The 15,781-nt window shown below is 32.1% G+C and overlaps 1 protein-coding gene across 1 annotated transcript in view; it reads right to left on the minus strand.

The window, feature by feature from the left end:
• The window catches only part of LOC132750192 (disintegrin and metalloproteinase domain-containing protein 12-like), an 80,731-nt gene that overhangs the window by 28,945 nt on the left and 36,005 nt on the right, over nucleotides 1–15,781 (minus strand). Inside the window, exons 6-13 of the mRNA XM_060740137.1 lie at nucleotides 14,859–14,974; nucleotides 13,008–13,084; nucleotides 12,270–12,353; nucleotides 11,532–11,603; nucleotides 10,622–10,791; nucleotides 9,939–10,041; nucleotides 7,092–7,222; nucleotides 1,175–1,277 (exon numbers count right to left, since the gene is read on the minus strand). Coding sequence (XP_060596120.1) covers nucleotides 1,175–1,277; nucleotides 7,092–7,222; nucleotides 9,939–10,041; nucleotides 10,622–10,791; nucleotides 11,532–11,603; nucleotides 12,270–12,353; nucleotides 13,008–13,084; nucleotides 14,859–14,974 — 856 coding nt within the window. The remainder of the gene's footprint in view (nucleotides 1–1,174; nucleotides 1,278–7,091; nucleotides 7,223–9,938; nucleotides 10,042–10,621; nucleotides 10,792–11,531; nucleotides 11,604–12,269; nucleotides 12,354–13,007; nucleotides 13,085–14,858; nucleotides 14,975–15,781) is intronic.

The raw sequence follows: 15,781 nt of genomic DNA on the forward strand, positions 1-15,781 counted from the left end.
TTGATTGGAATATCTCAGTCCTAGCTCAAGTTATCGTCCGGAAACCATTTTTCTATTTTTAGTAACGGTGACCTAGTCTTTGACCCAGGGGGTCCATATGCAATACCAACCCAGGTATTCATGAGAGCTTGCTGTGCACCAAGTTTGATTGGAATATCTCAGTCCTAGCTCAAGTTATCGTCCGGAAACCATTTTTCTATTTTTAGTAACGGTGACCTAGTCTTTGACCCCAGGGGGTCCATATGCAATACCAACCCAGGTATTCATGAGAGCTTGCTGTACACCAAGTTTGATTGGAATATCTCAGTCCTAGCTCAAGTTATCGTCCGGAAACCATTTTTCTATTTTTAGTAACGGTGACCTAGTCTTTGACCCCAGGGGGTCCATATGCAATACCAACCCAGGTATTCATGAGAGCTTGCTGTACACCAAGTTTGATTGGAATATCTCAGTCCTAGCTCAAGTTATCGTCCGGAAACCATGAAGGTGGACCGACCGACGGACGGACCGACCAACCGACCGACCGACCGACAAGCTGACTCCTATATACCCCCCCTAAACTTCGTTTGTGGGGGTATAATTATTTCATTCCACCAACGATATGCCCCAAGTTTTATTAACTATTTCATTCCACAAACATGTGTCAATATGATGACAGATTGTTAATAAAAGCAGAGTCAAAATTTCACACTAAAATTTATACTACATGCTTTTACTTTAACTTCCATATCTTCTAAGTAGACATTTGTGATTTACATTCAATGTAACTTGTATAATACAATTCTCTAAATTAGAGGTAAATGCCCCATTCTGTAACTGAATAAATACAGTAATCTTAAAAAATGTGTATACCATTAACATGTTTTGCATATATTAGGACTACTAAAATAAAGTTTTCATTTCAGTATTATAATTAGAATTTGACAAATCATTATTACTACAGGGTGTTGATTTTTTATTTAAATGATTTAAATTAGCACTTTAAACAATAATTTAACTTGGACCCTTGTATAATGTTGTTTTTTTCCCAAAAACTTTCGCAGTTGACTTATAGAATAAGATATGTAGTAAAACATCACTCAAAATTACAGAAAATAAATACACAAATCTTTTCATTGAGAAAATACAACAATAAAATTTGCATATAGTAAAACATTAAAATATAGAATCATACCTTGCATGTATTAAGATCACAGCATCCACCCGAGGCACACATAGATCCTGGTGTTAATTTACATGTGGTGGCATTACAACATTTGTTCTTACAATCCTTCAAAAACAATACAAAATAACGTATCAAATATGGCCCAATTAATCATCAAGCTGATTAATTATGGATTATGGAAAAAATAATGCCTAAAGAATGCCCCAAACAGCAAAATTGAAAATGTTGCAGGCTCGGTTTTTTGAACCTGTTTATGTTTCGAATGTGCCAAGGTACCTTCCATCCCCTAGTCTGGCTAAAAAAAATTCAAAATTTTAAAAAAAAAATGGAAAAATTTGGGAATTTTGAAAAATTTTCGCTTTGTTTTTTACAAAAAAATATAAACAAAGGAAAAAACCCCATGCAAAAACAAAAAGAGAAGGTTTTTAAACCCTTGAAAAAATTTTCTTGCCGTAAAATTTCTGCCCAATGTATAAAAAACCAAAATTTTAAAATTAATTTTTGAAAAAACGTATTTCAAAATCCAAAATTTTCGAGAAAAAAATGTAGTGGGAAATTCCCGAAAAAATCCCGGTTTGTATTGGCCCTTTAAAAAATTGGGAAAAGTTATAATTTTGTAATGAAATTAAAATTTTTGAAAAAAGGAAAAAAATGCCAAAATCCCCGTGGGGGGAAAATTGTGATTATTTTTCCGGGAGCCCGTCCCTTCCCCCCCTCTATTCCTTACAAAATGGCCCCGTACAAAGTTCCGGAAATTAAAACAAAAACCATTCCCCTTCGCGCCCTTTAAAGCCAACATGGGGAGGGAAAACCCAAAGAGTTGGGGTTTTTTCGTAAAATAAAATACGATATATTAAATAAATTTATTGAAAAAAAGACAAGCTTTTGAAAATTAGTCTTTTTTAATTTACTTACATCCCAAAATTGAAAAAAATTTTTAAACTAGTAAACAAAAGAAATCTATTTTCATCATTTTTTACTTTAAACCGTTTATATTAATTTAAAAACAAAAACCCAAAGAGTATAACCCAAAAACCCTAAACATTTAAAAAATGTTATTAAAAAAGGAAAAACAAAATAAAATTTTGCTGGGAAAAAAAAAACCCTAAAAACAGTCTTGGGTTAAAAAGTTTTTCGTTTCTTTATAGGAAGCTTAAATTCCTACAACCCCCAAAACGTTCCCGGAAAACAGTAGCAAATGTGTAAACCCCCGGCCCTTTTAAAAACAAAAATCTCCCCCCAACCCGGGTTTAACCAAATACCCAAAACTTAATTTTTGTCAAAATTTAACCCCCCCACCCGGTACATTTTTTTAGTTTAAATTTAAAATTTCCCTTTTTCCCCCCCTTTTGGGCGTTTTTTTTTATATCTCCGTCCCCGGGGGAAGGTACTTAAACTGCGGGAATTTGCCAAAAAAGCCAAAAAAAATCTAGAGGGTTTTTTTACTTTAATTTTGCCAAAAACCCTTTTTCAAGCAAAAAAAAGAAAATTTTTTGTATCTAGTTTTGGAAAAAGCCCTAAGGAAATTTTCTTGCTAGGTATTAACATTAAAAGGGGATTAAAAAAAACAAACTACGGCATATGCCCCCTTCAAAATGGTTCCCCCAAAATAAAAATTTATTTTAATAAAAGTTCACTTTAAATTTTAAATTCTCTTTTAGTTCTATTTTTATTTTAGTTTAAAAAACAAAAAAAAATCAAGGGAATGCAAAATCACTCTGTAGTTAAAAAACAAATTTCAAATGTTGGTTTAAACAAAAATCCTTCTGAAAAGGCCCCCCCAAAAAAACAAGGGATTTTGGGCCCGCATGGGCCGACCCCCTTCATTTGGGGTCGATCGGGTCCATTTCTGTCGCCTTTTCCAAAACCCCCTTTTTAAAAGAAAATGTGCAAACAAAATTTGGTTTTTGATTTAGCTGCGCAGGCTGGCTGGATCTATCTGGTCGCAAATGTACATTTTTTTTGTCCTACGCGGCCCAAAATATGTTTTTTTTCCAGGTGAGAATGCAAATTTAAACTTTTATTAAGGGAAACAAATAAAAAGAAAAACGGTGCTTTTATTGCCAATCACTGATATCCAAAGTTTTAAATTCCAAAAAGTAAGGGTTTTTAAAATTTTAAAAATTTTAAAATTTTTAAACCCCAGTGGATTTTTCCCGAAAAACCCGCTCCAAGTTCTTTTTTAAAACCCCCTTAATTTCATGTTCCCAAAAAATATGTCATTTGTAAAATGTTTTTCATAATCTGAAATTTTTTATTTGTGTATGCATGGCTGCAGTCATTTTTAAGAAAATTTTTTTTTTTCCCCTTAAAAAAATAAAGGGTGTTTATATAAAATGTTTATAAAATTCTTTACAGGTTTTATGGAAAAAATTCCTTTTCAAAAAATTTTTCAAAAAACCCGACCCCTTAATTTCAAACAAAGTTTTGGTAGGGTTTTTTAACCCTTTAAAAAACTTATAACTAAATATTTATATTGTAGGGCAAAAAAAACCCCCCTAATTTTTTTTTTAAAATTCAAACTTTTCATGAAAATTTTTCTGCGAAAACAAAAATTTTAAATAATTTTAAACATTAAGCTCTATTGTGTAGAAGGTTCTCGAAAATTTTTTTTTTCTTTTTACTTTACATTTTTGAGTCTGCTTTCGAGCACCGGTTTTTGTGTACATGAGGAAAAAAAGTTGTGAAAAAGTATGGGTCAAACCCCTGATCTCTTGGTTTATTGGGAGAAACCTTTTAACCCCTAGGCCCCCTCTCCTTGTACAGGGCCCAGACTTAAATTTTTTGTAAAGGTATGAATTCCACTATTTACCATATCCAAAATAACATTAAATTTTCCTAATTTTTTAACTAAAATTCTTAAAAAAATATTTTCCAAACCCATGGACAGACCTTTTTTAAAATAGGGGGGCCTTAATTTTTTCTTTTGAAAATTTGGGAAATTTTTATTTTTCCCCTTTTAAGACAAGTGAAAAATTTTTCCGTAAAAAATTAAAAATTTGGAAATTTTTCACAATTGCAAAAGGCTGGGGAAAAAATTATCTTTAAAGAAATTTTTAATGACAATGTGCAATTTAAAATTTTTTGGGCAATTTTTTGGGGAAAACCAAAATATACGTAAAACAAAACTTTTAAAAATTTTGCCAAAAATTCATTTTAAAAAAAAAAAACCTCCGGTATCTCTTTAATAATAGGCCGCTTAAAAAAACCAACATAGTGCATTTTCCCACCGCATGGGCCAGACCGCCTGTCTCAAACACAGTCTGAATTTTAGGTCCCGCTGTTCGCTTTAGTTTTCTATTTTTTTATTTGGGAAGCGAAAAGGATGGACCTGACGACTGCCGGGGGCGCAGGGTGGGCTGGATCCCCTCTGGTGCAAAACCCCCTTATGGGTTTGGTTTTTTTCGTGACGCGGCCAAAATTTAGGTCACATGATTTCAAAATTTCTGTAACCCAAAAACAATTTTTATATTGTTATAATCATCATATAAATTATTTTTATTTACATGCATGCCAAAAAAAATAAGCAGAAAAAGTACATCTGGAAAATTTGTCATGAAAGTTTTGCAAATCACCTATGAATTTTGAATCCCAAAAATTTATAAATCTTAGCCATTCCCAAGAAGAAATTTTTTGTTGTTTTTTAAGCTATTTTTTCAAATTCGGGGTTTTGTAATTAAAAAACAAAAAATTAAATTCATTTTAAAAAATTTGATCATTTTTTTTTTTTCTCTGTTGTTTGCCTTTGGGGAAATTGTTAAATTTCCCTTAAAATTTATCAAAAAAAAACCTCATGGTTTGGGCCCTAGTATTTTTTTGGGTAAAACTTTTTTAATAAACAATGCAAAAAAAAATGAAAACCCCCATTATAATTCTCCCGGGTTTTACCCCCGGGGGTCTATTCCAGGGGTATGCCCCCAAAAACAAAGTAAAATTTTTCATAAAAAAATAAAGGGCTTTTTGTATGTGCTGTAATGGGGAAAAAAAAAATAAAGAAAACACCAAAAATCCAAACATGACTTTTTCCAAACACAAAACTTTATTTAATTGTAATTAATTTTTTTATTAAATTACAGTCAAAAAGTTTAAAAAAAAAAAATTAATAAGAAAACAGCCATAACCCTCATAGCCCAATTGCTTTTTATACTTCTAACCAATTCCCCACCAAAACCCTTTTTTACGTAAGCATTTTTAAACCTTAAACCCCCTAAAATTTATAAAGGACTTGCCCCCCTTTTAATTGGAAGGGTTTTTATTGATTTTTAAGGGGGTTTTTTTGTACCAAATGTTTTTAAAAATTTAGCAAAAAAAACCGGGTTTGGGGACTGGGCATTCCATAAAAATACATTGCAGCTAATGGGCGATTTATTTACCCTGGGTTTAAACTGGTTTTCCCCTTTTTACATTCAATGATTTTGGTAAAAAGTACGTTTTGTTTTTTTGTTTTTTGAAAAAAAAAAAACAAGAAACTCTTTTCTGATATTGTAAATTTATTAGAAAAATACTTTTCCCATGAATCTTTTTGTACAATGTCAGGCCTTTTAAATTTACAAGGGGAAAAAACATGGTGTTTCACAAATCACGCATATTTTAAAGATTTAAACCCATGATTTTTTTTAAATGGAATCTCCGCTTTGAATTGGAAAAAGTTTCCCTTAAAAAATCCAAAGGGGTTTTGGTATCTAATATTGAATATGTGATTTAAAATGTTTAAGGGCGGGGGGGGGGGGGGGGCACATAGCCAGATAGAAAAATTTATACTAGTACACAGAATTTTTTTTAAATTTTGCATGATTTTAAAAGGGTAATGATTGGGTTTTCATTTTACATTTTAATTACTTTCCCCCGAAAATGCTTTTGCCCCTTATAGGTATTTGGGAAAATTTTTTTCTCTACACTGAAAAAGCTGGTTTCATTTCAGCCCTTTAAACAAATTTTAAAACCCTCTCGGGTGAAAAAAAATGTATAAAATTACACGTTTTGAAAAAAAGTATTGGGGTGATTTGGTTTAAAAATGTATGAAAAAAATTTCTAAAACAATAAAAAAAAAAAAAAGGGAAACCCGGTTCCCCCTTTCCTGTTTTTCCTGGAACTGAAAAAGTTTTGAAACATTTATTGTTTTCAAAATTTTTTTATTTTTCATTTGTAACTAATCTTACCAAAAAATAAGAATTCCGAAAAATCAAATAAATTCTTAAATGAAAATGTTTGAAATTTTGACCGGAAGCCTTTCTGAAGATTTTTGTATTTTTGTTTTATTTTAGGAAAAAGTAAGTCATATGGAAAAAAAAGAACATCACATATGAATGTGTTAGAAATTATTTAGTAAATAATAATTTAATTCTTTATCTGCCTTGAAATAACATGAAAAAAAAAAATGATGCAAAAATTTCCCCAAAAAAATATACAGTGATTTATTTCCATTTTTTTTTAAACTCATTTTTTCTTGAACTAAGCATTGAAACAAATATTTTTTTTTTATTTACTTAAAAATTTTTCAGAAAGAATACCTTTGGCAAGCATGCCCCTATGCTGTTATATAACAATTTTCGTATGCAGTATAAGAGTAAATATATTAGCTATTTACAGCCATTGAGAATGATGTTTCAGCAATCATACCATCGAGAAGGTAAATATTTCCGCAAATTTTTCTGCATAGTATATTAACTTATAAGCTACATGTATAAAGCTATATTGCCGAATCAGCAGAATAATGTTTTCATCCCCTTTTATCAACGCAATGCTCCCATTTCCACAAAATCATCATTCCTTAATATAGAATGCACATGACCTTGATCGGAAAAGGTCAACAATCTTAGCATTGTAATTTATACCAACCCCTTTTTTTTACATAACAGACAACATACAAAGCATGACAACAATGTACTCACAGTAATGTATATACATCAGAATAAGAAAGATAACCTACCCGCCACTGGTGGCAGCCATGATGCATTTCTCTTCCTTACATTGACATATAGTATAGTTATCATGATCCATGCCAAAGTTGTGCCCCAGCTCGTGAGCTATCGTCGTAGCTGTTTGTCCCTGCTGTTGCTAAAATTCTACAAACCACATCAATTTTAAATTTAAGGTCGAAAAAACTTTTTTAATAAATTTTAACCCCCCCTCAAGAAAACCCCCTTTAAAACAACCCAAAAAATTTTTTTCATTTGCGTTTGATCTGCAAGATTTACGTATTTTTAATTTTTGCCCCGTCCGACAAAACCCAAAAAAGTGGGTTTGGGGCCCGCGACCAGACCAGCCTGCGCATCCCGCAGTTTCGGTCCCTTTCTTTTTCGCTTTCCAACTCTTTTTCAATAAGAAAATGATAGTGAAAAGCTGGTCCCTTTAGGGCTGCGCGGTGCCCCGGTGGTTTATCCCTGCTGGTCGCAAACCCCAATTTTAAAGTTGGTTTTTTTAGACAGGCTCATTTTTTTTAAAGAAAACCCTAGCCAAAAATTTTCAAAAAAAAACTAAAATTTTAAGTCCAGTGATACCCACTTATGGTACATATTTATTGTGAGTAATGGACATAAAACCATTTAAAAAAAGAAACGTTCTTAGCAAATGGTTTGTATCAATTCTTCCAATTCTTCTTCTAAAAAAAGATATTTTTATATCAGTTCTCCAGCCGTCTTTAAAGGCAATTCATGATAAGGGAAGTTTTTTATTTATTGAAGAAGTAGGGAAAAATAACCTTTCTAAATGCAATTTATTATCAAGGAAATTTTCTATTTACATTTGTATTAAGAAAGTAGACATGCATAGATATTGTAACCATATCTAAATTTGCAACAGTTACGTTGCTATAAATATGCTTAATGAATTGAAGACTACTTTTTGGTCATATGTCATATATTATCATTGAGTAAGACAGAAATGATAAAACAACCATAAAAGATTGAAGAGGATATATAAAACAGAGGCAAACTATATTTCTTTTGTATATTTAACACAAACAAAAGTTAGACATAGTTTTCTTGATGTCTAAGGACTTCTATATAAAAAAATCTTTTCATATAAGGGAACCCCAAAAGCTTTTAATTTCTTATTTGGGTTTTGGAGACCTTTTATTGAAAATTTTCGAGCTAAAACGTTACCCCCTTTTAAAAAGAATTTACTTTACTAAGGAAAAAAATTTCATTTTTAAAAAAAAGCCCCCACCGCTAAATACAAAAACCAAATAGGAAATTTTGGAAAACAAAAACCTTCAGCAAAAAATTTTTTTTACTTTTAAAAAAGTGCCCGAAAAACAAATTTTCCCCAGGGGCGGGGGCCCTTTTTCCCCCGGGTTTTAAATTTAATTAAAACTTTTTAAGGTTCACTACACAAAAAATTTTAAAGAAAAAAATCTGCCTATCAAATTAAAAAGTGATTTTTTAAAGTTTTTACTTTACGTAAGGAAAAACCTTTTTCCCCCCGGGGGGGGCTAGTTTTGACCTGAGGCAAAATTTTAACAACTTTTTAGGTACCTATAATCATTTTCATATAAAAATCAAAACCCCTAAACCTAAATACCTTCCGACAAAAGTAATTTTTAATTTTTACTAAAATGTACATATAGTGAAAAACAATAACCCCCGGGGGGGCCCAATTTTGGGCCCCCGGGGTATAATTTTTCTTGGTAGAGGCCACCCAAAAATCCTTTTTGCAAAATAACTAAGCTCTAGCCTTTTGGGTCTTTTCAAGAAGGTTTTTAAAATTTCTTATAATTCCTTTTTTGGGGTTTCCATGGGCAAAGAATTTCTGCATTGGGGGAAAAACTTTGGAACCCTTCATCCAAAGGGTCAATCCTGCCCAAATTTTTTTTGAAATTGGGCTAGGGGGGTTTCACAAGAAAAATTTTTTAAATCAAAAATTTTAAAAAAAAATTTACTTCATAATCAAAAAAAACCCACACACACAAAAACACCCGGTGAACGCTAATGCCAGGCATCCCCCCCCCGGAATTTCTGCAGGTGGGGAAAAAATAAAAACCCAAAAGGGGACAAACCAAGTTAAAACCCCCGAAGAAAAAAGACATATTTACCCCTTTAATGGCTTTTCCTAAAAACTCCTTACCCAAAAGTTTAATCTGCAAAAAATTTATGCAATCATGCCCTAAAATATACAATTTTATTATCTAAATGGAACTTAAAGAAAAAAGGAAAAAATATTTTTATGGTATGCAAGGGTTTATCCAAAAAAAATATTTTTTCTATATTTTTAATTTTAAAATATTAAAAGAGTGTAATTTAATACTGAATTTATTGAACGAGATGAATAAAATTATTTTATCCGAGTCTCTGGCGAATGCTTGTACAGAATGATGTAAACAAACTGACACAAAAAACCTTTCATTATTCTGACAACACTGCAACTAGAGCATATTCATGCCAACCTCTGGTGTACTTGACATAAAATCACGTTATGAATGAGACTTTTATAAATATCCCCACAACACTTATAAATTTTGAACGCTAGTTGTTAGGTTACTTCAAAAAAATTATGAAAACCCCGAAAAACAAGAAACCTCATTTTTTAAACTTTTTTTTATTGTAGCAATGAGGTGGAATGGACATTGAGCAATGAGGTGGAATGGACACTGAAACTACATACCATGAAATATTTCAAATATACTATAGTAATAATGAAGATAATCTTGTAAAGAATTGGGACATGAAAAATGACCGAAGTTGACTACAGATCTACTAGTCACAGAGAGAAATGAGGTATTTTCTTTTTATTGGTATTCAAGCTTCAGATCATAACAGTGGACTCTAGGCATCTATAAGTAACAAACCTCATTAACGCCACCTGAATACTCAAAGGTACATATCGCACCTCTATGAGACCTAGCTGTGCCTCGTGTGTCCCGAAGCAAATTTGTACTCCTGACAATAAATCAGCAGACGTACAGTGTACATGTATAAACTCATTTCTTATCAATATATCAAATATTAATTATAAGATATTTGGGAAAAAACTGAAAATTATCATAGAAACATTTACCGTAAGTCAACATTTGAATGCTTTTATTAAGTCATACCCAACATTTGAATGCTTTTACATAAGGAAAGTTTTTATGTTATCAAGAAGTAAAGAAATAAAAAATCATGGGTTCAGCAACATTGGTACAACAAATTTTAAAGGCATATTAAGCCTCAGAACTAAATACAAATGAGCCGCGTCACGACAAAACCAACATAGTGCGTTGGCGACCAGCATAGATCAAGACCAGCCTCCCCATCCGCGCAGTCTGATCAGGATCCATGCTGTTCGCTATCAGTTTCTCTACTTGAAATAGAGTTGGTAAGCGAACAGCATGGATCCTTATCAGACTTGTGGATGCGCAGGCTGGTCTGGATCCATGCTGGTCGCAAACGCACTATGTTGGTTTTGTCGTGACACGGCTCAAAATTTCCTCAGAGGAAGTTGCAAGCATGTGTTTCTTACAGAAATTAAAAGACTTACGTGATTAGTTGTGCATTATCATTGGGATGTTCCGGATTGATCCGAGACTTTCGGTAATGCAGGAAGTTTTTTAATGTTGTGTCGGCCTCCTGCGTTATTGTGAATAAATCTTGCCCGAGCCAGTTCTCTATACCTACCAGTGCTATATATATGTTGAATGGTTGATATAACTGTAATATAAGCATTAATATAGTTGAGGAAATTCTGTAACTCACTAGAAACAGTGTATTTATATCGTTATAATAATGCATGTTTGCAATGGCACTTTTCACTGAAAAACCATGAAGTTTATAAAATACACTTTATAATACTGCACATTTGTAATGTAGCATTTAATCGGATAATAGTGACTTTTATATAGTTTTATATATATAGCTGCTGTTAATGTTTGAAAAAATCTCTTTTTCTTTTTTTGTATGGTCTAAAAGGATGTTTGCTGTATTATAAATTTGCTATAAAAATTCCTGAAAGGTTATATGGCCATATATAAAAAAAATTTACAATATATGCAAATAACAATTTATATAGGGCCATATAACCCATCAAAAATGATAACTAATAATATAAGAAAGTTTTCTGTATTCAAAATTTGTTTCCAATATTCTTTATCGGTCATACAACCATTTACATATGGCCATATAACCTGTCAAAAATCTTATCACTAATACTAATATTAAACCTTTAGATTCTTAACAAGTAGAGCCAGAGAAATCTGAAGTGATGATAATTTTATGTATTTCTTAAATTCTCTTCATTTACATAACTTTTCATACCCTCGGCAGTACAGTCGGACATACAGTAGGTTCAAGTACTATAATTATGCTCTGGGGTATAAAAACCCATATATCTTTTAGCAACACTCAGTCATTATTCTGTAATCTGATTGGTTAACAAATTTAAGAATATTTACCCTGCTAACAATATTGATGATATTCTGAGTCTTGTAAATCTGGAATTGCTCATCCTTACCGTTGCTGCTAAACTGAAAACAATACATTACATTTACATTATTACACAGGTTTTCTTTTAACAATACATCTTAAAGGCCCATTATGCCTCAGAAATCAGTATATTTTTATTTCTGAAAAGTTTTTAATTTTTCGTGTCCTGTTAGAGCTACCAAAAAGTTACTAATTGGCCAATTATCTGAGTCATCTTTTGATAATTTGGGAAAATAAGTCCAAGCTGAATCGTCATGTTGTGAAATTTGACAAAATTTTGGGAAAAGCAGCAATTTTAATGTATAAACTAAATTATAGAGGATTAATAGAATTAAACAGAATTTAAAGAAAAGATATACAATTAACCGGATATCAAATAACTGATCAAAATTTTATGAACCAAAATATGCAGAAAAAGATACATAATGAGCCAAATATATAGAAAAGATATAAAATATACAGAAAAGATACAAAATGAACAAAAATATACAGAAAAGATACAAAATGAGCCAAATATATAGAAAAGATATAAAATATACAGAAAAGATACAAAATGAACAAAAATATACAGAAAAGATACAAAATGAGCCAAATATATAGAAAAGATATAAAATATACAGAAAAGATACAAAATGAACAAAAATATACAGAAAAGATACAAAATGAGCCAAAATATCAAAAGAAAAGATACATTATCATATACTCACAGTTCTATAATCATTTACTACATACATCTCAACATAACGAGTATTAATGTTAGCATCATATGGTTGCCTTACACTTCTTCTCATCTGTAAACATACAAAACATACAACATTATTCTAATTCGCTTCATATTATCATGTGTATAAGTTACAAATGTCATAAAACCTGAAGGCTGAATTTTTGTTACTTTCAATATTACTATTTTATAAGGCAAAAGAATGTTTTGAAAAGTAAAAAAACACTCAAACTTCAGGCATACAATTATGCATGATTTTCACCCACTTTTAAATAGACAGGTCACTTCAGGGTATATCATGATATGATAAAGGAATGATTCAGACGTCAGATTTGACATCAATAAACTTAAACAACATTATAGCATCAGATCAGCTGGCTATTTTGGTCTGCACTAATCACATGCGTAAAATAAGTTACAGCCAGAAGGATAATGTTAAAAAACATTAAAACCTTTTCAATTTAAAAACAGGCTTTATAGAGGGATCTTTTACTGCTCAAGTCATTTCCTTCCATGCATTATTTCAGGCACGAATGGGCACCTGAGTAGAACCATCGATGTTTCATTAGCTAGCTGGATAGCATCCTTACATGAAAGAATCTTATATCCCTGTCACGATTCGAACCCACAGAGGTGAAGGGCAAGTAGTTTGAAACCCATAGCAGTGAGGGGCAAATGGTTTGAAGTCATTTCTCGTAAAATGTTGTGTAATGACAATACTTACCCGTTTTATAACATTGTTTTTATAATCCATCTGTACAGATACATTGCCAGTTATAGATGGCCCTATATGATGAGCATCTGAAAGTCAAACATAATCGTCTTTGAATAATAAAATCAGCCTCATCTACCAATAATCAAATCTTGCTAAGAATTTTGTATAATTTCTTTTCCCTTTTTTTACAAATACTGTCCTATTTTTCAATGTGTAACAGTCCATTTCAGTAAGAAATTTACTATAAACTCTGCCAAATATCTTAAATGAACTTAACTGAATGAATAGCAAACAGTATAGATCATGATCAGATGTCAGTGATCACCTGTACACCATTCTACCTTCTGGAGCTAAGAGATGCAGTAAACCCATTTAGTTGCCTCTTACGATCACACAGGGATGAAAGGTGGCTGCAATTCTGATGCCTTAACCATTAAAGGCAACCCTTCAGCCACGATGGGATTCTAATCTGACACATTATGCTCTTACATGTAAGTCAACATCAAAGTCAGCTTTATTTTGCTTTTAACTCTTTTTTCTTTGCACTTTTTGTTATCTCCCTGTATGGTATATGATGTGTATAATACATATCTCTACAAAAAAGGGGGAAAAAAACTCTCAAACACTGTATAACTCTCTACATAGGACGGAAAAACCTCTCAAACACTGTACAAGGTTGGGAAAAACACACAAACAATGCATCTCTACACAGGAGAGGACAAACCTCTCAAACACTGTTACACACTACACAGGCGGGAAAAAAAACCTCTTTAACATTGTATAACTCTCTACACAGGAGGGAAAACCTCTTAAACACTTTATTACTCGCTACTCAGGAAGGAAACACCTCTTAAACACTGTATAACTCTCTACATAGGAGGAGAAAAACCTCTTAAACACTGTATAACTCTGTACATAGGAGGAGAAAAACCTCTTAAACACTGTATAACTCTCTACATAGGAGGAAAAACCTCTCAAACACTGTATAACTCTCTACACAGGAGGGTAAAACCTCTCAAACACTTTATTACTCGCTACTCAAGAAGGAAACACCTCTTAAACACAGTATAACTCTCTACATAGGAGAAAAACCTCTTTAACACTGTATAACTCTCTACATAGGAGGAAAACCTCTCAAACACTGTATAACTCTCTACACAGGATGGAAAAACCTTTCAAACACTGTATAACTCTCTACATAGGAGGAAAACCTCTCAAACACTGTATAACTCTCTACACAGGATGGAAAAACCTTTCAAACACTGTATAACTTTCTACATAGGAGGAAAACCTTTCAAAAACTGTATAACTCTCTACATAGGAGGTAAAACCTCTCAAACACTGTATAACTCTCTACACAGGAGGAAAAAGCTTTCAAACACTGTATAACTCTCTACATAGGAGGAAAACCTCTCAAACACTGTATAACTCTCTACACAGGAGGAAAACCCTTTCAAACACTGTATAACTCTCTACATAGGAGGAAAACCTTTCAAACACTGTATAACTCTCTACACAGGAGGAAAGACCTTTCAAACACTGTATAACTCTCTACATAGGAGGAAAACCTCTCAAACACTGTATAACTCTCTACACAGGAGGAAAAACCTTTTAAACACTGTATAACTCTCTACACAGGAGGAAAACCTTTCAAACACTGTATAACTCTCTACACAGGAGGAAAACCTTTCAAACACTGTATAACTCTCTACACAGGAGGAAAAAGCTCTCAAACACTTTATAACTCTCTACATTTGAGGAGAAAAGACTCTAAAACACTGTATAACTCTCAACACAGGATGGAAAAAAAACCTCTCAAACACTGTCAGTGAATTGAGCAACACAAATAAGAATACAAACCACAATTTGTTGGTGAAGAAAGGCTGTGCTCATCTTTATATAATCTATGGCTGAGTTTATCAACATCAAATGCAGGTTCTAAATGAAATACGCCACTGCTACTTCTTATATACCCACTGAAAATCAGTATTTAGATAGTATTACTGTGTGATAAATTTATATACAGGTATACATATTAAAATATATAAATTCTTTTTATTGTAAAAAAAATAATACCCAAAGATACATTTAATCTACTCAGAATCAAACTTAGCTCCAAGTATATACATGTAGTTTGATAGTAACTATATATGGTTTCAACGCAGTCAAATATGCATTACTATATTTTCTGTCAATAATTTCTGTAAAGTTCTGTGTACTTATTTACTGGTACAATAATTTTTTTTATAAGTGAAAACTGTCAAAAAACCTGGCTTTTTGGCAAAATTTTCTTTTAAAATACAAAAAGAAAATGTGTCATAATTTTGCCAAAAGTGAATAAAATCATAAAATCCTAATAAAAAAAAAACATGCACCTGGGCATTAGAGACTTAATAAAATCATTTTGTGCAAGATTGTTTGAAATCCCTCAAAAAATGTAAGTGATCTTTGCATACAGCAGCCTGCCAACTTTCACCAATCTGTTGACAACCTCAGTTTAAGATGCCTGTCTATCTATAAATACAGGTCATCAGTTGTACAATTATTTCTTTAATTCGCAGGAAATACCACAACTGTACATTTGCAGTTTGTAATATTTTCAGACATGTTGTTCACCCGAGCTTACGAAAATAACCCAATTTGCTTTCATTTTTTTTCAGAGAGCAGTCTTTTTCAAAACATGAGCTGTTCATAAGACAGAGGGCGCTGCTATTCTTAGTGCTTGACAGTAAGAAAATGTGCATCATTCTTTTAAAAGGTAACTCAAAGTTATGACACCTGTG

The sequence above is a fragment of the Ruditapes philippinarum genome, unplaced genomic scaffold (genome assembly GCF_026571515.1).
Source record: "Ruditapes philippinarum isolate M1 unplaced genomic scaffold, ASM2657151v2 ctg5296_1_1_1_1, whole genome shotgun sequence".
Classification (NCBI taxonomy): Eukaryota; Metazoa; Mollusca; class Bivalvia; order Venerida; family Veneridae; genus Ruditapes; species Ruditapes philippinarum.